Source organism: Panulirus ornatus, chromosome 32 (genome assembly GCF_036320965.1).
Source record: "Panulirus ornatus isolate Po-2019 chromosome 32, ASM3632096v1, whole genome shotgun sequence".
Taxonomy (NCBI): Eukaryota; Metazoa; Arthropoda; class Malacostraca; order Decapoda; family Palinuridae; genus Panulirus; species Panulirus ornatus.
In genome coordinates, this window is record NC_092255.1 from 2,628,042 (window position 1) to 2,651,780 (window position 23,739).

The following is a 23,739-nucleotide window of genomic DNA, read 5'->3' on the forward strand; positions in this document are numbered from 1 at the left end:
CAGAGAGCTGATGATGGAAATATACAAATAACTTATAAGAAATGAAATTGAATAATGATGTGTGCTCAGTAACTAAGCAGATTAAAATTAATGAGTTAGAGAGAATTTAGTTGTGCTTTGCACTACTACGGAAAGAAAAGGATATGTAATGATATATACATTATCACAATTAGTGAGAATTAAAGAAAATGTAGGATTAAAAACTTCACAAATAGGAAGAATTAGATTACTGAATTAATGAGAAGTTCTTAGAATACATCAAAAAGACATCAAGAAAAGTATTTGAGAGCATATCTAAAAAGATGAAGAAGCTCTTTAAGGTTTTCCCCCTGAGATTAGAAATGTGCAAAATGTTAGTACTTAAACCTTCTAAAGAAGTCAGAGCAAGTGGCACAAAACAGTTCTGGATCAACCCAAGATAAACAACTACATAATCTGTGAGGCATTGGGAAGGAACAATATTATGAAACAAGCAGAAGATATGGTGAGTGCAGCATGTTAGCACTGCCTCATACAAAATCTTTTTGTAAGTACTAAGGTAGTTTCTCTTTCTCTTGACATGTGATTGAAATTAGTCGTACATAAACACAGATGGTAATGCAAAAACAGAGGGGAATAGTCTTATGAAGCAAGATGTCAGTACACACACATTCTCTCTCTCTCTCTCTCTCTCTCTCTCTCTCTCTCTCTCTCTCTCTCTCTCTGGCAATTATTTGATGTAGATGGCAACTGAGAATAGCTAGAAGTGCAATGAGTGTTCATCATAGCTCTGCAATTGTGGCACAGTCTCTTTGTAGGCACTCATTGGTCCATAGGTACTCTCGGTAAAGCAGATATATACATAATGGCACATATAACACTGATACACAAAAGGGGGAACCAAGACAAAATAGACATTCAGCCAAACATTGTGATTGATGTATATGAAGTGATAAAGAAGCACAATGATGGGCCATTGCGTTTGGAGCAGTTACATAAATGAAGGCCAGCATGGATTCGTACCAAGTAAAAGTATACAAACACAACTTGTTTACTATAATGACATATGAAACCCTACTGCAAGAGAAGAGAGTGCTTTTCCATTTCTAGATTTCCTAAAAAAAATTTTAAGTAAACTATTGAGTTTTATAGGAGAAAGTGATGAAAAAAAGATTGAAAGAAGACCTTAGAAAGTGGATTGAAGAGTTTTTGACCAATAGAAAATTCATTTTTTTTTTTTTTCCCAAAAGAGGGAACAGAGAAGAGGGCCAGGTGAGGATATTCCCTCAAAGACCCAGTCCTCTGTTCTTAATGCTACCTCGCTATCGCGGGAAATGGCAAATAGTATGAAAGAAAGAAAGAAAAGAAAATTCATGGTTCCAGATGGAACCATGTCTTACAGAAATGTTTTTCATTTTTACACAGGCATTGGTGTTAGCTTCAGTACTCCTTGTAATTGTGATATTAGGCATAGACAGGAATGAAAGGGAGAGTTGTCAAATGGTTTGCAAGCAAGACAAGAGTAGGGAAAACAATGATTAATGAAGAAAACCAAGAAAAACTGCAAAGACCTTGACATTAACTACAAATAGGGGAAAGAGAAGCTATGAAATTCAAGGAGATATGTGAATATGTCATGCATCAATTAACTGCTTAAAACTTGGGAGTTACTGCGAGAAGAAAAATAGTCTTTATGGAGCACATTGAAAAGATGGTACTTTCAAGCCAAATAATGAGTGATATGAAAATGAGAATTTTCACAATAGGAGACAGAAAGGTAATAGTGAAAATGTTCTTTGTATAAATAAGCTGGAAAATAGAATACAGTGCATCTTTTGTGCATGTTCACCGTATACATATATAAGAAGCAAAACATATTATGATATGGCTATTTTTTATAGGCACCTGTTAAACAGATAGAAATAAACAAATTAGATCACACGACAAACCTAATAGTTTCAAGCAAAGGAGCAGTACAAGAGGCTGAAAGAACTTCGAACCTTACTGCTAGAAAAAATAGATATATGATGATGAATGCATGGCAACAAGCAGGATGTAGAAGGAATAATGCTTTGACCTTCTCAACAAGGAAGATTCAGAATCATCATATCGGGAGTCATTCTTGGGAACATACTAAACAAATATCAGATGAAGATATCAAAATGTTAGGCAAATTATCTTGAAAGATTTTTAATGCAGTTCTAGGAGAATTAAGAAACAAGCGGGAGTAACCTCAGAAACATTTGAAAGATTAGACTCATGGTTGAAGTCAACACTGTACCTGATAAACCATGCATTGTTGATTTTGGAATAGTAGAGACTAAGAGAACCTTTATATTGTAGCTCTACAAGCAAGACCTGAGTAATATATGTTGACCCAGTCTTCATGGCAGTATCTTGAGTACTCATTGGTAGTTAGGTACTCTCTCTGTTTCTTTCTTATTGTGGTTTACCACTTTCCTCATTTGTACTACAGACCTATACATTCATATTTTTCTTACTATTTTTCTTACTAACCTCTTGGATGTTCCTCATAATTTTATGCTTTTCTTAGTTGCTGAGGTGTCTGATTTTTTATGAATTTATAATAAATTGAGTGGAAAAGGATAACTGCTTCCTGTAGTTGTAAAACTACACCATGGTTCTGAAATCATAATCAGAAGTTTTGGGTCATCATACTTTATGTACCTTTGTTTCAGCATTCTTATAGAGAGTCACAGCTGTCACATATGTATGACATTTTATTGTCATACTTTTGATTATCAGAATATGTCCATACAACTTCACTACTTTATAGTCAACTTATTCTTTCATGTTAGTGTTACTATCTCTCTCTGGTCAAACATCCTCAAATTAACCATACTTCTAACTTCACATTCTCTTTACAAAACCTCTAATATTCTGTGCTTAGTAAGTTATTCTACTGTTATGACCCATGTTTCTCTTGCACATAGTATTCATATTGCATCATTCATTCTAACACTTTTCACCTACACCTTTTTCCATTCATTAATCTCCAGAAACCTGTAATAATGTACATACCTTTCAGTATTGATTTCAGTGTTCAGCAACTCCCTCAGAAAGTGTTACCCAGATATTAAACCTGTTCCAACCTTATCATGTGTCATTTTGATAATATTTTACACTTCTGTGCCTTAGGTACAGTCACAATGCTTGTGATATGATTAGTTGCAGTATCTGTCCTAGCAGCACCACTTTTTTTCAGCACACAAGTAAAGAACCTTCTTAAAGCTCACTCCCCTCTGTTTTGATTGTGTTAGGTTAATGCTGTGCTTCAGTACCTATATTATCAAAGTGCAAAACTCAGATTGCTGGTTGCCTAGAAACCACTGGTATCTCAAATCATATTATCGATATAGTTATCTTGGTTGCCACAATCTATATTATATGATCCTGGTTGATGAAGAAGGCTGCCAAGCAGAGTATGAACCAGAATTCATTATATGATTTTATCAATGTTGTATAGAAATGTTTAATAACAAGTTTTTGTCATGATTCTGCTTGTTACCCTACAGTAAGCAAAGGAAATTTTTGTATTATTACTGATAGACTTGTTATAACTAAAAAGATTTTACTCAGCAGATGACAGCATTTATATATTGGATGGCATTCTGGAGTGTCTCTTTTAATGGAGTCTTTTAAACCAGGTTCAGATAATGTAGGTGTTGTTGTACATATACATCAGGGAGCACTACCTTAACCTCTGAGCATAATTATGGGAGTTCTGTTGTTCCTTCATTACTGTGTTACTCCTTAAGAATCTCAAGCTTTGTTATTGTCACAATATTCAGCAAGGAATATTTAGTATGATTAAAGCTCTTCCCAGTGCTTTGTAAATTTAACAAGTTACTTTTTGGTATTTTGGATGACTTTAAGGATATTAGATTCATCATAGAGCCAATATTTTTAAGCTTGCTGTTGTGACAGGCTCATACCTTGTGTGTCTTTGAGAGTAACTGACACATTTATAGATAAAACAGACATGACTGAGAGTAAGCTGAATAATCAGATGAAGATCTAAGGGTGGAATAGATTAATTGTAATGGGATGATGAACTAAATGCACCTCCTGTAGCATTCTGTGAGTAATGGTTATTTGTCTGAAAATTTCTGAAGTAATATGATGGACCAGAGAACTTCCCAGCATAACTGTTTCAATACCTTCTAACCAGATTCCATTTATAGGTATGTAATGAATATAAACTCTTAGACTGTAGCCAGAATCACCTGAAAAATAGTTAAGTAATCTATGGTGTTCTATTCATCCTGTAGCATTTTTCTGTTTAGCCATCAATCCAGCCAAATTGGTGTGTAAAGTTTTCATATTGACAACTCTGCTGTTGTGCATTTTTTCTGCTTTGGATAGAATTGATAAACAAACTGGTACCTCAGTCATTCTGAACCTAGCAAGCCACTACAGTTTTTATTTAAGATGGGATTTTATAAGTTTTGTTTTTTGGCAGCTTCTCAAACTAAAACGCTTTTATTAAGATGGGACTTTAGAAGCTGGTTGCAATTAGGGTTTGTTTCACTGCAAGCTTGAGTGATGTATGAATATATCAGAATGGAATAAAATGTATTGGGTGGTGGTATTTGATTCTCTTTCTTAGGCAATATATGCAGTACCTAAAATGACAGGATGTGCTATTTTCTGTTCTGGCAGAATGTTGTTCATTTTATGTTGGTAGATTGTTAAGATAAAGTGCATTGTATACAGATACAAAGGATAAGTAGTGATCAGCATAAGTAAAGAGTAACTGTAATTTGGGGTTCATGAATGGGTCTGAATGTAAGGAAGGAAAAAATAAAGCTGAAGGTTAAGAGGGATTGCTACAGGATTAAAGAAAATGTACACTTTATTTGACATATATTTTCATACTCTCAGCTTTTTTTTTTACTGTGGTGTACTTGATAAGAAGAATTAGTATAGTCTGGGCCTTTAATATTACACAGTAAATGGCTTTGCATCAGTCATAATCAGCAATACCTTTGTTAACCCTGCTTGAGGCTAGGATCAAACCTGTACTGTTGGGCTGTAGGTTGGAACTTGCCATCTACTTTTAACTTTATGGTAAGTGGTGCACTCGATTGTGAATGATCAAGACTTATCAAGACAATCTTTTACCAGAATTATATTGACTGGTTGATGAGATATAACTGGACAGTTAACTAGAATAATGTGGACTGATTAGTGAAATCTAGATGTTGATGGCATATTGAATAGTTACAAGGATAGTTAGAGTATGTGTATAAGAGAGCTGGAAATGGAATGCATGTTCCAAGACGGTGTAGTATATAGTGCAGTTTTTGGAAATTATTCTGCATGAACGGCCTGGGCCTGAATGCGGGCAGTGTCACTTCGGCTGTACCTGGTGCGGGATAATTGAGGTGTCAGGACATTTCTAAGGACTAGTACCGCTTGCCCTGTTGTTTATACCCCTATTAAAAATTTTCTGTAGGTTACAGTGCAGATAAACATATTGTTCACATGTTTGATATATAAATGTATTAATGATTGTGTTTTTAGGTTAAACAGTCAAGCTAGATGCAAGCAGTAAGTCAGACTTATTTTGAATATGTCTTGTCATATTAGTCTTAATGGAAAAGAATATATACTTTGAATTGCTCAAGTAAAAACTAAAATATACTTTGATGTAAAACTTCTAATTGTAAATATTGTACAGAGCTAAAAACTTATCACCTGTTGGCCTTAGGTATTTGTAAGATGTAAGAATTGCATCATGAAGTTGAATAGATATGTCATTCCATTTAAAAATCATTAGTTACATTTTTTAACTGGACAGTAACCATCTGACATGTTGGTTCAGGTATGTTACAGTTTCTGAGTGTAACTGTAAATTCTTATTTTTCCATGCTCTCAGTCTGAAAAGGAAATCATCTGGAAATCCTGTACCTCAAAAACCAGATCGTCTGAGGTAGGACTTTGTGATTCAGGTTGTATTGTGGAGACTTGCTGAGGCTAATTGATACAGGCATGAAACTGTGTCAGCAGGTAATGCACTTGCACCATTCTGGTATAACTCATAAATTGTTTGTCATATAAAAAAGGTGCTTGCACTGAAATATACTTCTTTGAATGATATTGTCCTTGCATTCTGTATCCATATTAAGAAGAGCAAAAGTAATACCAGAATGAGTTTGAGGTGCATGGGATGGGTGGTACTGCATCATAAGAGATATTGCTTGACCTGAGGACACACTCCATCAGTAACTCACAGTTATTGAAACAGCATTGAAGCTTCTTTTTCTCAATTAGCTTGGAAGCTGTAATGTGGGTAACTACTTGGAAAATGTGCTTATGTTTAATCATAGCTGTAGTTTCTGATGGTTCATTAACTGGAAGTTACCAGCATTGCATGTTTTACATATCATGAAGGATGTTTGTTCTCAGGTGAATGTTGGAATTGTAAGTATTCGTGGTGACTGGATGTTGCGCTCCAGTTTGTATCTTTTTCAAGGGTTCACAATTTTCTCTGGTTAAGGTGTATTCATGTAATCAGGAATTTGGATCTTCTGTATTTTCATCTTTTTGAAATATGTGTGTTTTCTTTACAGCACTTAATGGATGAATGGGCCATCATGTTAGCAGATGATTTCTTTATGTTATTTTTTTACAGGTTACCAATGCTTGGTAAATTGCCGCAGCCCAGAGTGTTTGGTTCAGCCATCCCCATCACCCCAGCATCCTCAGATCTCCCCAGGACCCCTTCCCTCTCAAGTGTCTCATCTTCTACATCTCTCTCATCCCTTTCTAAGACTCCCTCACAGACCTCACTTAAGTCGTCTAAGACAGACCTAAGTAAGCTTAGCAATTCGAAGTCGGTCTTGACTAAGTCAGAATCTTTAAGTAATGTTTCTAAAGCCTCCCCCAAACTTGATTTGTCAAAAGTGTCATCCAAGATAGATTGTGGAGACAAGTCATTGTTAAAGAGGCCACCTTCAGTCTCCTCCATTGACTCCATGGACGGCAGCACAATCAGCCCTCGTGGCCCCCCCTCCAGGACTACCCCATTTCGTAAACCCATTGCACCCACCCCCTTGAAGTCCTCCAACTCCCGGAAGAGTGAAGTACAGGCCAAGTACGATGTGAAATTTCAAGTACCTTGCTACTACCAGTTAAATACCTGACTAACCTTGCTGTACATAATTAAGAGGGCTGTGGGTATGTTGCTCAGTGTATATTTCTTGCCTTACTTGTCAAATTGGTTGTGACGCATGAGACCATCTGCTTTCTTCCCATATCTTTTGTTATGATGTCTGTATACCAAACATCTAAAGGGTACCTAGTTTTAAGGAATTGCATTTGCTGCATCATTAGATTGGGAAAATTTTTACTTGTCTCCTAATATTTCAACTAACCTTGTTGTTTACAGTAAGAGATAGATGTTACCCACCTGTGGTAAGAGGTAGATGTTACTCACCTACATGTATCCTGGATCATTCTTCTTGATTGATTTTATGTAGACCATAATGGATTCTGATTTCAGGAATATGAAAGATTTTTGTAATACTAGATAGCACATCTTACAGTTTTCACTCAAAGTACTGTAGCAGGTTTGATATGACAGGAAAACTTCCTTTTTTCCTATACATATGGGATTATCAGTGATCAAGATTTGGGCAGATTGATTCTTCTATTTTTATGACATTATGCATGAATTTTTTAATCATCTTCAGTATTAATGAATAGCTCCTGAAGATTCATATTAGTGCTAAACTATTTTTTAGTAAGACATGCCTTATATACTTACAAAATTCACTTGTTAGCATATGCCCCAAGGAAATAATAGGTTTGGTCATTCATAATCCATGAATGTAGGTGAGTGTAGATCATTCATGGACAGCCAAGGTAGTGTTGATAAACATGTCATACACTTCCCTAAAGTGATGTGTAGACTTGTGTAGACTTTTGATATTATTCATAATGTAACTGTATGTACACTTTACAAATTTTTTTTTCCTACATGATTCTCCATGGATGGTGCAGAAACGGGTATGAAAATATATATACTCTGTATGTATATTATTATTATTATTATTATTATTTTGTAACCCATGGACCCCTGTTGGTTTCTACAGCTCCAAAGCTGTGCTTAACACAGCAGTTGAGTAAGATGGACTCCTTTGTACCAAAAGGCCCTTAGTGATGCTATACTCTTTACATACAGCCTCATTGAAGATGACTTCATGCTCGCAATGTAACCACTTGTAGGGAGAGTTTGATCAAGTAAATAATGAAAGGGTAAGAGAGATTGTGGAAATGAAAAGAGTGTGGTTGAGAGAGCAGAAGAGGGTGTGTTGAAATGGTTTGGACATATGGAGAGAATTGGTGAGGAATCATTGACGAAAAGGATATATGTGTTTGAGGTGGAGAGATCAAGGAGGAGTGGGAGACCAAATTGGAGGTGGAAGGATGGAATGAAAAAAGATTTTGAGCGATAGGAGCCTGAGCATACAGGACGATGAGAGGCATGCAAGGAATGGAGTGAATTGGAACAATGTGGTATACTGGGGTCAATTTGCTGTCACTGGACTGAACCAGGATATGTAAAACATTTGGGATAAACCATGGAAAGGTCTGTGGGGCCTGAATGTGACAGGGAGCTGTGGTTTCGGTGCTTTACTCATGACAGCTAGAGACTGAGTGCGAATGAATGTGGCCTTATTTGTCTGGTTTTATGACGCTACCTCACTGAAGCAGGGGGTAGCGATGCTGTTTCCTGTGGGGCGGGACAGCGCCAGGAATGGATGAAAAAGAGCAAGTATGAATATGTACATGTGTATGCATGTATATGTCTGTATATGTGTATGTATATGTTGATATGTATGTGTATATGTGCATGTATGGGCATTTATGTATGTTTATATATGTGTATATAAGGGGATGGGCCATTCTTCATCTGTTTCCTGGTGCTACCTTGCTGACGGGGGAAATGCGATTTTATATATATATATATATATATATATATATATATATATATATATATATATATATATATATATATAGATAGATAAAAATAAATAATATATATATATATATATATTTGGTAAAGTGTGTGAAAGAAGAAAGTTAAGAGTAAATGTGAATAAGAGCAAGGTTATTAGGTACAGTAGGGTTGAGGGTCAAGTCAATTGGGAGGTAAGTTTGAATGGAGAAAAACTGGAGGAAGTAAAGTGTTTTAGATATCTGGGAGTGGATCTGGCAGCAGATGGAACCATGGAAGCGGAAGTGGATCATAGGGTGGGGGAGGGGGCGAAAATCCTGGGAGCCTTGAAGAATGTGTGGAAGTCGAGAACATTATCTCGGAAAGCAAAAATGGGTATGTTTGAAGGAATAGTGGTTCCAACGATGTTGTATGGTTGCGAGGTGTGGGCTATGGATAGAGTTGTGCGCAGGAGGATGGATGTGCTGGCAATGAGATGTTTGAGGACAATGTGTGGTGTGAGGTGGTTTGATCGAGTAAGTAACGTAAGGGTAAGAGAGATGTGTGGAAGTAAAAAGAGCATGGTTGAGAGAGCAGAAGAGGGTGTTTTGAAATGGTTTGGGCACATGGAGAGAATGAGTGAGGAAAGATTGACCAAGAGGATATATGTGTCAGAGGTGGAGGGAACGAGAAGTGGGAGACCAAATTGGAGGTGGAAAGATGGAGTGAAAAAAATTTTGTGTGATCAGGGCCTGAACATGCAGGAGGGTGAAAGGAGGGCAAGGAATAGAGTGAATTGGATCGATGTGGTATACCGGGGTTGACGTGCTGTCAGTGGATTGAATCGGGGCATGTGAAGCGTCTGGGGTAAACCATGGAAAGCTGTGTAGGTATGTATATTTGCGTGTGTGGACGTATGTATATACATGTGTATGGGGGTGGGTTGGGCCATTTCTTTCGTCTGTTTCCTTGCGCTACCTCGCAAACGCGGGAGACAGCGACAAAGCAAAAAAAAAAATATATATATATATATATATATATAAATAAAAATGAATAATATATATATATATATATATATATATATATATATATATATATATATATATATATATTATACTTAATCACCGTCTACTGTATTAGTGGGGTGGCACAGAGAGACAGACAAAAGAAAGGCCCAACCCACCCATACACATGTATATACATAAACGCCCACACACACACACACACACACATACATACCTATACATTTCAATGTATACCTACATATACATACACAGACATATACATATACACACATTTACATATTCATACTTGCTGCCATCAGCCATTCCCGTCGCCACCCCACCGAACATGAAATTGCCCGCTTCTCCTTGTTCTCTCCTTGTTCCCTCCACCTCTTGACACATATATCCTCTTTGTCAGTCTTTCATCACTCATGCTCTCCATATGTCCAAACCATTTCAACACACCATCTTCTGCTCTCTCAACCATACTCTTTTTATTTCCACACATCTCTCTTACCCTTACATTGCTTACTATTCTCCACCTCCATGAGGTTTCACAGCAAGTAAAAAGTCACCTTTGGCGAGGCTGTATCATTAGGAGTGCAGTCTTATTTAGGAACTTTACATCCTAAGGGCGTTTACATTTCCTCATTACTGGAAGTAGCATAGTCTTGGGTTGCAGGATCATTAGGAAAGGGGCCCTGATTAACACTAGGACTTTTTTAAAATTGGTCCTGGAGTAATTATGAATATGAATACAGAATAAAGTTTATATAACTTTCATAGAATTTGATTTGTATATGAGATGAAATGTAGCAAGCCACCTAGAGTGGGTGGTATTGCAGTTGAATTTATTAAGAAAGGTGATGACTGTGTTGTTGATTGGTTGGTTAGGATTTAGTGTTTGCATGGATCATGGTAAGATGACTGTGATTTGGCAGAATGCATGTACAATGCCTGTGAATAGGCAAAATTCATGTATAGTGCCATTGAATAAAGGCAAGGGGGATAAAGGTGTGTGTTCAAATGAAAGATATAACTTGGTTGAGTGTACCTGGTAAGTTGGATGGGAGAGTGGTGATTAAGAGGGTGAAGGCATGTATAGCACATCCAATTGAGGAGGAACTGTCTTTCAGAAGTGGTTAAGGATGTGGATCAGCTGTTTGCTTTGAAGAATGTGTTTGAGAAGTACTTAGAGAAACAGAAAGATTTATCTGTGGCATTAACAAATCTGGAGAAAGCATATGATAGTGTTGATAGAGATGCAGTATATATGGTGTGGGAAGAAAGCTGCTATCAGCAGTGAGAAGTCTTTGTCAAGGGTGTAAGGCATGTGTACAAATGAATTGTTCCATTTGAAAGATGGTCTGTGGCAGAGGTGTGTAATGTCACCATGGTTGGTTGATATGTTTATGGATGAGGTGGTGAGGAAGGTAAATGCAAGTCTTAGAGAGAGGGGGAGAGTAGGGGATGAAAGGGCATGGGAAGTGGGTCAGTTGTCTGCTGATGACACAGCACTGGTGGCTGATTCAATTGAGAAGTTGGTGACTGAGTTTAGAAGGATGCGTGAAAGGAGGAAGCTGCTTGTAAATTTTGATAAAATCAAGGTTATTAGGTTTAACAAGATAGAGGGACAGGTTAGTAGGTTTGTAAGTTTGAATGGAGAAAAATTGGAAGAAGTGAAGTGTTTTATAAACCTGGGAATAGACATGGAGGTAAATAGAACCATGGAAGCAGAAGTGAGTCATTAGGTGGGTGAGGGGCTGAAAGTTCTGGTAACATAAATAATGTATGGAAAGAGAGGGTGTTATATGGGAGAGCAAAAATGGGTATTTTTGAAGGTATAGTAGTCGCAACAATGTTATATGGATGCAAGGCATGGACTGTAAGTGAGTATGTGCTGAGGAATGTGGAAGCTTTGCGTTGGAAATGGAATGTTTGAGGTCAGTATGTGGGTTGATCAGGTAAGTAATAAAATGGTAAGATAGAGGTGTGGTAATAAAAAGAGCGTGGTTGAGAAAGCTGAAGAAGGTTTGCTTAAAGGGTTTGGACATATGGAGAGAATAAGTGAGAAAATGTTGACAAAGAGGATATGTATGTCAGAAGTGGAGGGAACAAGAGAGAAAGGGGAGACCAAATTGGAAATGAAAGGATGGTGTGAAAGAGATTTTGAGTGAACAGGGCCTGAACATGCAGGAGTGTGAAATCTGTGCACAGGGTAGAGTGAATTGGAATAATTGTATACCGGGGTTGAAGTACTGTCAGTGGACTGAACCAGGGTATGTGAAATGGCCAAGGTAAACCATAGAAAGGTCTATAGTGCCTTGTAGATAAGGATCATTGCACATGACAGGTAAAGAATGGATGAAAGTGATTGCAGCCTTTCTACATATATTCTTGGAGCTATTCCACCAGTGTGATAAATGGTGATAGAGTATGAAAAATATTATTTTTGTTTTCATACTGCATCTCCATTTCTTACATTAGTGAGGTAGCACTTGGAACAGACAAAGAGAGGTCATATTCGCTCACATCCACTCTGTAAGTATCATTTGCAATTCTCCTAGCTACAGCTTCCTATCCATAATGAGGCCCCACATGCCTCTCCATAGTTTATCCCAGATGCTTCACATGCTCTGGTTCAATCCATTGACAACACATCAACCCCTGTATACCATGTTATTCCAATTCACTTTTCCCCTGCATGACTTTCACCCTCCTGCATGTTCAGGCCCTGATTGCTCAAAAAAATTTTTTTACTATATTCTTCCATATCCAGTTTGGTCTCCTCATTCTCCTTGTTCCCTCCACATCTTACACATATATCCTCTTTTTCAATCTTTCCTCACTCATAGTCTTCATATGCCCAAACCATTTCAGCACATCCCCTTCAGCTCTCAACCACAATCTTTTTGCTACCACACCTCTCTTTTACCCTTTCATTACTTACTCAATCAAATCATTTCACACCACAATTTGTCTTAAAACATTTCATTTCCAACACATTCACTCTCCACCACACTGCCTCGCATCTATAGAATATTGTTGAGACTACTTTACCTTCAAATATACCCATTTTTGCCTTCTCAGATAACAATCTTTCTTTGCACACATTCTTCAGCTTTTCCAGAACCTCCCCCCCTTGACTCTTGTCCGTTTTCATGCTTCCATCATTTTCATTATTATTATTATTATTATGGATCATAGGGTGGGGGAGGGGGCGAAAATTCTGGGGGCCTTGAAGAATGTGTGGAAGTTGAGAACATTATCTCGGAAAGCAAAAATGGGTATGTTTGAAGGAATAGTGGTTCCAACAATGTTGTATGGTTGTGAGGCGTGGGCTGTGGATAGAGTTGTGCGCAGGAGGATGGATGTGCTGGAAATGAGATGTTTGAGGACAATGTGTGGTGTGAGGTGGTTTGATCGAGTGAGTAACGTAAGGGTAAGAGAGATGTGTGGAAATAAAAAGAGCGTGGTTGAGAGAGCAGAAGAGGGTGTTTTGAAGTGGTTTGGGCACATGGAGAGGATGAGTGAGGAAAGATTGACCAAGAGGATATATGTGTCGGAGGTGGAGGGAGCAAGGAGAAGAGGGAGACCAAATTGGAGGTGGAAAGATGGAGTGAAAAAGATTTTGTGTGATCGGGGCCTGAACATGCAGGAGGGTGAAAGGAGGGCAAGGAATAGAGTGATTTGGAGCGATGTGGTATACCGGGGTTGACGTGCTGTCAGTGGATTGAATCAAGGCATGTGAAGCGTCTGGGGTAAACCATGGAAAGCTGTGTAGGTATGTATATTTGCGTGTGTGGACGTATGTATATACATGTGTATGGGGGGGGTTGGGCCATTTCTTTCGTCTGTTTCCTTACGCTACCTCGCAAACGCGGGAGACAGCGACAAAGTATAAAAAAAAAAAAAAAAAAAAATTATTATTATTATTGTTGTTGTTGTTGTTGTTGTTGTTAATACCCCCAGGACATCTTTTTAAGCAAGAGTACTGGTGTTCCCTAGGGTCTTTTTCCTAAAGCTCCGGTAGCCCAAGGCTGCACACACACACACACACACACACACACTCAGGTTTTACTGGACTCCTCCTGCTTGAGGTTTCTCCAAAGTTGACAAAGCAGAGTACAGTACTATCAAAGAATTTTTGTCCAAAGGTGTCCATACTATTCTTACTACTGGGGTTATAGCCATAGGACCTCTTCGTAAAAGGAGTCCTATGGTTTAATGATGATAATAAAGTAATATACTTCTTTTTGTTCTTTCATACTTGTCTGCCATTTCCTGCATAGCAATGTAGGGTCAGGAACAGACCAAGAATGGCCTTATTTGCCCACGACTACTCTTTAGCTATCATGTATAGTGCACCAAAACCAGAGCCCCCTTCTCCAAAGCCCCACAGACCTTTCTGTGGTTCCCCTAACCATATCATATGCCCTGGTTCAGCCCAGTGACAGTGCATTGCCCTGTGAATACCATATTTCTCCAATTCACTTTATCTTATGCATGTCTCACACCCTCCTGCATGTTCAGGCCCCAACCCTACAGAATTCCGACACATTTACCGCCTTTTTCATCCTTTCATCATACATCCTCATTGTATATCTAGACCATTTTAGGGCACCTATTTTAGCTCTGTCAACCATACTTTTTTTTTTACTGCCATATCTCTCTCTTACCTTATTATTTCTTTTTTGATCTACCCTCCTCACACCACATATTTTTCTAACACATCTCATTTCCAAAACACCCAACCTCTTCCATATTTTATTTAATATTTTTTTATTTAAGGCCCATGCATGACATCCATACAACACAAACATCTCATTTCCAAAACATCCAACCTCTTCCATATTTTTTTTAATATTTTTTATTTAGGGCCCATGCATGACATCCATACAACACAAACATCGAATACCCATCTTTGCCTTCACAGACAGTCATGTCTTTTTCCATTCCCTCAATGCACCTAGGACCTTCACCACCTCACCCACCTTCTGGCAAACTTCATCTTCCATGGTTCCATCTCCTTCCATGTATTTAAAACCTAGGATCCCTTCTCCAAGATTTTCTCCAGTTTCAGTGCAGTGCTACAATCAGTAACAGGGAAAGGATAGACTTTGGAGTGAGTTTTGATGAGATTATGCTCCCGTGATATATCCCCAGTGAAGATGTTTTGGAAGGAGGTAAATAAAGTGCGTAAGACAAAAGAACAAATGGGAACATTGGTGAAGGGGGCAAATGGGGGGGTAATAACAAGTATTGGTGAAGTGAGAGGGAGATGGAGTGAGTATTTTAAAGGTTTGTTCAATGTATTTGATGATAGAGTGGTAGATATAGGGTGTTTTGGTCGAGGTGGTGTGCGAAGTGAGAGGGTCAGGGAGAATGATATGGTAAACAGAGTAGAGGTAGTGAAAGCTTTGCAGAAGATGAAAACCGGCAAGGCGGCGGGTTTAGATGATATTGCTGCGGAATTTATTAAAAAAGAGGGTGACTGTGTTGTTGACTGGTTGGTGAGGATATTCAATGTTTATGTATTTATTTATTTTATTTATTTTGCTTTGTCGTTGTCCCCTGCGTTAGCGAGGTAGCGCCAGGAAACAGACGAAAGAATGGCCCAACCCACCCACATGCACATGTATATACATACATGTTCACACACGCAAATATATATACCAATACATCTCAACGTATGCATGTATATACACACACAGACATATACATATATACACATGTACATAATTCATACTGTCTGCCTCTATTCATTCCCATCACCACCCCACCACACATGGATATAACAACCCCCTCTCCCCTCATGTGCGCGAGGTAGCGCTAGGAAAAGACAACAAAGGCCACATTCGTTCACACTCAGTCTCTAGCTGTCATGTAATAATGCACCGAAACCACAGCTCCCTTTCCACATCCAGGCCCCACAGAACTTTCCATGGTTTACCCCAGACATTTCACATGCCCTGGTTCAATCCATTGACAGCATGTCAACCCTGGTATACCACATCGTTCCAGTTCACTCTATTCCTTGCACGCCTTTCACCCTCCTGCATATTCAGGCCCCGATCACTCAAAATCTTTTTCACTCCATCTTTCCACCTCCAATTTGGTCTCCCACTTCTCCTCGTTCCCTCCACATCTGACACATATATCCTTTTGCCAATCTTTCCTCAATCATTCTCTCCATGTGACCAAACCATTTCAAAACACCCTCTTCTGCTCTCTCAGCCACCTTCTTTTTATTACCACACATCTCTCTTACCCTGTTATTACTTACTTGATCAAACCACCTCACACTACATATTGTCCTCACACATCTCATTTCCAACACATCCACCCTCCTCTGCACAACTCTATCTATAGCCCATGCCTCACAACCATATAACATTGTTGGAACCACTATTCCTTCAAACATACCCATTTTTGCTCTCTCAGATATCATTCTCGCCTTTCACGCACTCTTCAACGCTCCCAGAACCTTCGCCCCCTCTCCCACCCTGTGACTCACTTCTGCTTCTGTGGTTCCATCCGCTGCTGAACCCACTCCCAGATATCTAAAACTCTTCACTTCCTCCAGTTTTTCTCCATTCAAACTTACCTCTCAGTTGTCTTGTCCCTCAACCCTACTGAACTTAATAACCTTGCTCTTATTCACATTTACTCTCAGCTTTCTTCTTTTACACACTTTACCAAACTCATTCACCAGCTTCTGCAGTTTCTCACCTGAATCAGCCACCAGCACTATATCATCAGCAAGCAACAACTGACTCACTTCTCAAGCCCTCTCATCCACAACAGACTGCATACTTGCCCCTCTCTCCAAAACTCTTGCATTCACCTCCCTAACAACCTCATCCAAATTAAACAACCATGGAGACATCACGCATATATAATTGGAGGTGGAAAGATGGAGTGAAAAAGATTTTGTGTGATCAGGGCCTGAACATGCAGGAGGGTGAAAGGAGGGCAAGGAATAGAGTGAATTGGAGCGATGTGGTATACCGGGGTTGATGTGCTGTCAGTGGATTGAATCGGGGCATGTGAAGCAAGCGTCTGGGGTAAACCATGGAAAGCTGTGTAGGTATGTATATTTGCATGTGTGGACGTATGTATATACATGTGTATGGGGGTGGGTTGGGCCATTTCTTTCGTCTGTTTCCTTGCGCTACCTCGCAAACGCGGGAAACAGCGACAAAGCAAAAAAAAAAATAATATATATATATATATATATATATATATATATAATATATATATAATATATATATATATATATATATATATATATATATTATCCCTGGGGATAGGGATTAAGAATACTTCCCACGTATTCCCTGCGTGTCGTAGAAGGCGACTAAAAGGGGAGGGAGCGGGGGGCTGGAAATCCTCCCCTCTCATTTTTTTTTTTAATTTTCCAAAAGAAGGAACAGAGGGGGCCAGGTGAGGATATTCCAAAAAAGGCCCAGTCCTCTGTTCTTAACGCTACCTCGCTAACGCGGGAAATGGCGAATAGTTTAAAAGAAAAAAAAAATATATATATATATATATATATATATATATATATGTGTGTGTGTGTGTGTGTGTATTTGAAATGCCTTATTTTCCTAGGAACTGCCCTTTGTGAGAGGGATTATCTATGACACTGCCCCAGCATGCTCCATCTGCCTCCCATTAGGAACTATCCTATAGTGTGGGAGATTATCCATGACACTTCCTTACCATGCTCCACCTCCCCCACACATTCCCCTAGGAACTGCCTCATGGGAGGATGATTATCTATGACATTTCCTTGACATGCTTTATGTCCCTCACATTTTTCAGGTTAAGTATTTCCAATCCTTCATCTTCAACCAATAGGTTCTGGCTGTCTGCCCCTTGATCTGTTTCTTTTTGCCTCACTCTTTAATTCACTTTTTCAACCTATCATCTTGCATTTCCTTTACAATGTTAAGGGATGGGTTGACTTAAGTATGAAATTGTCTTTACATAACATGTAAATTGTAATCACATGTACAGATGACTAACTGCAGCTTTCCTTGTTCTTTTGTCACCTTCCATCTGACTGATATCCTTACATTTTTGATTCCTCTTAATATGGAGGTCTTCTTATTCTTTATGGCCAAGCTTAAACTTTCACTTACAGAGCAGTGTTTTAACGCTGCCGTCTCGTTTAATCACATCTTTTGGTCCCATATTTCAGCCAGAAAGTTTCAAGTACACCATTTATATGAACTGTTGATTAGATATTCTCTCATGTCAAATTATTATCCAATTTTATCAACTTCACAGGGAAAATGTGAGGTGTAATTTTGAATGCTAAATCTAAAAATTTAAACTGTGAATGTGCATTTTTAAGCTTATACGTACAAGAAAGCATCTTTAATAACTCAGATAATTTAATGCATCTAATGGCATGTGGCTCATGCTTTTTCTAACCAACTGCAAGATATGTCTTTCACTGAAGTGTCTCTTGTTTGGATTATTAAAGCCCAATGCTTGCTCCACAGTTTTTAGATTGTGCATCATTATTCTTCACCTAATAAAACAAGATTACAAAAGTGATCGTGTGTCAGTGTATAAGTAATGGTACATCCAGGAATACTGTGATATTACTGCAAAAGTTATGCATCTTGTGTCTCTTTTAGAAACTGGTGAACTCAGAAGTCTTTGAGAATAATTTATAGTGATAAGATTATTTTTGTCTGTCCATCATTCATCATGAATACACTTGGGGAATGTAATGTTTAGAAAGATATTGATAACACATACCCAAATGAAGGTAGGACAGGAGGTAGGAAGACTGGCTATAAGATGTTGTTGGAAGGTCCTCATAATGAATACTTTCATTTCCTAGGAGATTAACACTAGAATGGGACCCACAAAAGGCAAGTGTAATGTAGACACAAGTTCTTAAAATGTGTTCAGAACTCCTTGAACCAGTTTGTCATTGAACATACTAGAACCAGATATATAGACATAATTGATAGTATTGGGTATCATTTTCACCTTCAAAGACAGAAGTAATAAAGCATCAGCTTTAGTACTGTACAGGGGAAAAGCTATCACTCAGTAATTAAGTCTGAATACGTGGTTGAAGAGAAAATGATTATGTGAGAGAAATCATGAAAAAAATCAGGACTTAATTATTTTCTTAGAAAAGTAAACTGCATTGTGGGATTTCATAGTAAGAATACTTAACAGTTTTGGGAGAAGTGTGGAAGATAGTAGATAGGTGCCAAAGTGAGTACCCATGATGAGATTGTGCCAAGAGGCATGGCTGTTGTTTGTGTAGAGAAAGGGATGAAAAAAATGACATTGATAGATGACGAAGGCCAAGTAAAGGAGATGAATGTACTAAAAATTGCTTTAAATCTACAGCATCCTGGCAGCATATGAAAAGTGCTGAAGAATAGGGGTCTAGTACAGTAAGAAGAGAGAGGACAAAGAAAATTCTCAAAAGAAAAGCATTGTGGATGATTTAAGTGAGAACTCATACTGTTCCAAAACTATAGCTTGAGCAAATTGTCAGTTAATGAATAAAGAATTGGATTTGAGGAATCAGAGTCACTGAAACCCCTAGAACCACCAGACTGGGTTTGAGAACAGACCAATAGAAATTATGGGGATTTCTAGATTCAATATATGCAGGCATATTAAATAAACTAGAGTTAGAAAAGATGCTTGGCCATAATGATATATCATTTTGTATGTTCAAGGAGGGTGCAGGAAAACAGTGGGCTACTAAAGATGATTAAGAAGATAATGTAAGAGGGATGAGTATCAAGAGAATGAAACAGAGCAAATGCACCGAAGTGAAAGAAAAAAGATAAAGAAAAATTTTTTCTCTACATACTTGTGTTAATGAAGAGCATGATTTGCGGACAACTAGAAAGGCTGCTATGGAGAAATTTCCAATGGTTTATGGGCTCTTTGGGAAGAGGTCATGCATTGCATATTGTTCAACTTTATGGTACAAGAAGCAGCAGATCATATGTTTGTAAAGACTGACAAACCAAGGGAAGAGAGATAAAGAAATCAGACAAAAGACAAAGAATTAGATGAGTCAAATGATATCACAATGGGAAACAACATTATTCTTTCAAGGAAGCTGAGATTGGTTTGTACTTTTTTCCTTCGTACACAGATCATGTATGAAAATGCAAACAGACTGGTAGTAAATGGTTATTAGCTAGAGTTCAAAGGGTAAAATAGTTAGAGTAATCTTTATGCTGCTGGACTTATGGAAACAAATTAACAAGAGAGTTAAAGGTTGGCCTAATCTGTGGTAAGAAGGGACAGAAAAGATAAAGGATGGATAGATGACACCTTTAAATGTAAGGAAGTATTGATGGATGATACATTTAAAAAGTGTGTGATGGGTAAGATTAATTTATGAAAGAGGTGTATAGTGATTTTGATGGTTCCCATCCCTCCAAGAAACTTCAGTGCCCAAGAACAATTGTACTTTAATAATGATGAAGAAACAATCAGGATGTTGAAGGAAGGAGAAACACTACCTTCTTGCAGATGATAAAGTCCTGATGAGGGCATATATGGATTACAAATAAGAAGACTGGGAAACTTTTGAGATTCTAAAAAGTACATTGGGAATTTCCTGTATTAGCATTTTGAGAAGTAGGTGTGCTGATGGATTGTCTCTGCCAGACAGTCTTTGCACAGTAAAGCAGAAGTAGAGCACAACAGATTTGCTACACTATTCAACTAATAATGGATTGCTCGATTATGGACCAATGCTGTAGAAAGTTCTTTGAAATCAACAATAAAGGCATGAGATCATGGTTACAATTGAATGCAAATATAGGGGAAAGGTAAAAAAGAGAGGAATTCATTCACTAAATAATGCCAAAAAGCAAGAGATTTGAGAAGTGTTGAGGAGAACATACATACAACACTGTAACCGGCTAGCATTTCAAAGATACAAAAGAGAAAGAAGTGAATACTGCATAATAAGGAGTAAGGGGCCAGAGAAACTTAAAAAAGAAAATTGTGAATAAGGTAAAAGACAACCAAGAAATTCCTCTAAGCTCACCAAGAACAAATTATCAGTTAGAGTTGCTAATCACACTAAAGGATTTATACAGAAGAACTTTTGATAAGGAAAAATGTAAGGAGCTGATTGATGAGTTTAAAAGTGTTTTCACAGTGGAAGACACTTACCCCAACTTCAACAAGATTAGGTTAGGGATCTTGAAATTTAATGAAATTGATAGAAAAGACACAGCCAGGCCATTAAAACACCTGAAAACACTGGACTATGCATGATTGTCATTGTGCTGTAAGTGAAAAGTCATTTTTGATGCTGCATCATTGGATTATAGTCTCGACAAAGAACTTACTTCAAGGGAGTCCATCCTTTTTCCTCTAGTGAATGTAGTGCAGCCTTGAAGCAGCAGAAACCCATGATGAAGGGGTTCAAGGGGACCCATGAAATGCTCATGGCCCTGATGAAGTTTCTCTGTATGTAGAATGTATGGAGACACTTGATAGGCCTATCAAAATATGTTCATTAGGTCACAAGAGGAAAGCTTAGTGCAGTGGTGTTGGAAGAGAGCATATGTTGCACCTGTCTTTAGTAAAGGTAATTTGAAAAATATCCCAGATATCAGAGTGGTCTTCCTACCAAGTGTGGTCTGCAAAACAGTGCAAAAGACAATCAGACAGCAGTTTGATGACTAGTAAAGGAGGAAATCCTAAATGAGATATCATAGGTTCAGAGAAAGGCCATGCATTGCAAATTTAGTAGACTTCTATAAGAGAGAGTTCCCTCATTTATTTGTGAACTACCACACTGGAAGGTTAGTAAGAAGCTACTTACTTATAGGTAGAAATAAGAAGTAGACTCTTAGACTGGATTGAAGATTACTGTAGTGGAAGGGAGCAAAGAACACAAGTTAGAGGGGCATTCTCAGAATGGGCTGAGGCCATATCCTGAAGTTTACCTGACAGCATTTTACACAAGCAAAAACATTCAGCATATTATGCATTTAGAACATTGGCATACTTAATAGGAATTTCTGCTTCCCACACATATCCCTAGTCACCTTAACCCCTGACAGACATGAATCTGGCTTGCACCCCTATCTGTTGTTAGATTACCAACCACTCCCACTCTGCCAGACACCAACCATACTGGATATCACATAAAACACCTAACATTCACCGCTACATCATAAACGTTAACCCTAAGAGCTTAAACTTAATATCATCAGAACACTCACTTATATCTGTTTCAAGCAAGAAAAATAATCTATGAGCATCCTCTTCAAACAGTTCATCCACTTCACTTTAAATTATGCCTTGTCATCCACCCTCACTAAAGCAAACAGAAAAATTACAAACCACATAAAACCAAGCACTCAGAACCACAGGTACCATAGCAACTGCCAACAGTCAAAATACTACTAATAAAGCCCCACCTCAGTTCTATGCAAGAGCTTTATCCTCCTCTTATGGAAACCATTTCATAACCAGTCACCAACCCTCATGCAGAAATATAAAGCTTACCCTTTCCTTACACTTAACAAAGCCCATCCCCTATAAACACCACACTGACAAAATACATTTGCTTTGCAGTTACCTGAATAACACTAAACAACCTCCCTTCCTTAAAACCTTATTTTGCATTCTTATACTTTAAATTATTTCTCTCATTTTAGTGTAGGATACATTTTACAGTGGTCATTTTTGCGGTCAGCTTTTATGTTTTGTACTGGTCTTGTGTATTTTCAATAACATTGCCACACAACGTGTGACACTGTCTTATGCTTTAATTCCATTCATTGTAGGATATATATATATATATATATATATTCTACTTCCAAAAGGGAAGCTTTCTTGCTGTGCATATTTTACCATGTGCAGGTTTGATTCGTGCGATTACATCACGTCTTTGGTGGTTGCTTTGCTGTAATATTCCTGTTAACATCCATTTAAGTTGCACTTATTTGTAAAGTTATTGGAGCAATTATCTATTTTCATTCCTTATCTTAGTAACTGTTTCACGATTAAGACTACCATTATGAAACAGTTTGGCCTTCCAGATCTAGCTAACAATATAGCATATGGTAATGTGGGATGCTTTTGTCTCCTGTATTCTAGATTTGGTGTCAAGAATTAGGTAATGAGTAACAGTCTTTGTAGCTGGTACATACAAGTTAAAAGAACTGAAGAATTCTTTGATTGAATGCTGCCTTTTCCTAGGATTATATATGACCTATTTGTATTAGCCTTACCTTTCTCATTATAAAAGGACATTATATAAAGCTTCTTATTGCGTATCTTGATGTACAATCCTGAATAAAGTTCTTATTTGGTATGTATACTTTTAAGTTACTATTATAGTCTTATTCAGTCCTGTAGATCTCTGATCATGCTCATCCATCTCATAGATTTGATGGTCTTTGGACGAAATTGTTTTGTTTGACTTTTACCCTTTTTTTATTTCATATTTAAACAAATTACAGATTTTAGCTTTCTGACTATAGATTAACATTTGAAGGTCTTTGAACCTATGTAGGATAAGAGAAACACAAAATATAATTTAGAAAAGAATATTTTTTTTCTCATATATTTGGTATAAATATATTTTGAACATACTGTGTATGTATATGAAAGTGAAAATGATAGCATTAATATTCACAGGTTGCCATTAGGGAATACAGGTAAAGGAGGGACATCTCGATATGACCGTGATGAAAAGACTCCCAGCAAAGAGTCATCTCCACGTGCGGACATGAAGAAACCCTCTGCTTTTGTTGAAGTAAG

At 37.8% G+C, this 23,739-nt stretch overlaps 1 protein-coding gene across 10 annotated transcripts in view; it reads left to right on the top strand.

Annotated features, from left to right (window-relative positions):
• DCTN1-p150 (dynactin subunit 1) overlaps positions 1–23,739 on the top strand; it is a 128,044-nt gene that overhangs the window by 25,284 nt on the left and 79,021 nt on the right. For 6 of the 10 annotated variants that reach the window (XM_071680833.1, XM_071680827.1, XM_071680831.1 and 3 more), the window contains 2 exons: positions 5,882–5,935; positions 23,617–23,734. In XM_071680833.1, coding sequence (XP_071536934.1) covers positions 5,882–5,935; positions 23,617–23,734 — 172 coding nt within the window. Of the gene's footprint in view, positions 1–5,881; positions 5,936–6,637; positions 7,100–23,616; positions 23,735–23,739 lie in introns of all 10 variants that reach the window. The other 4 variants (XM_071680826.1, XM_071680825.1, XM_071680830.1 and 1 more) reach the window with 2 other exon arrangements.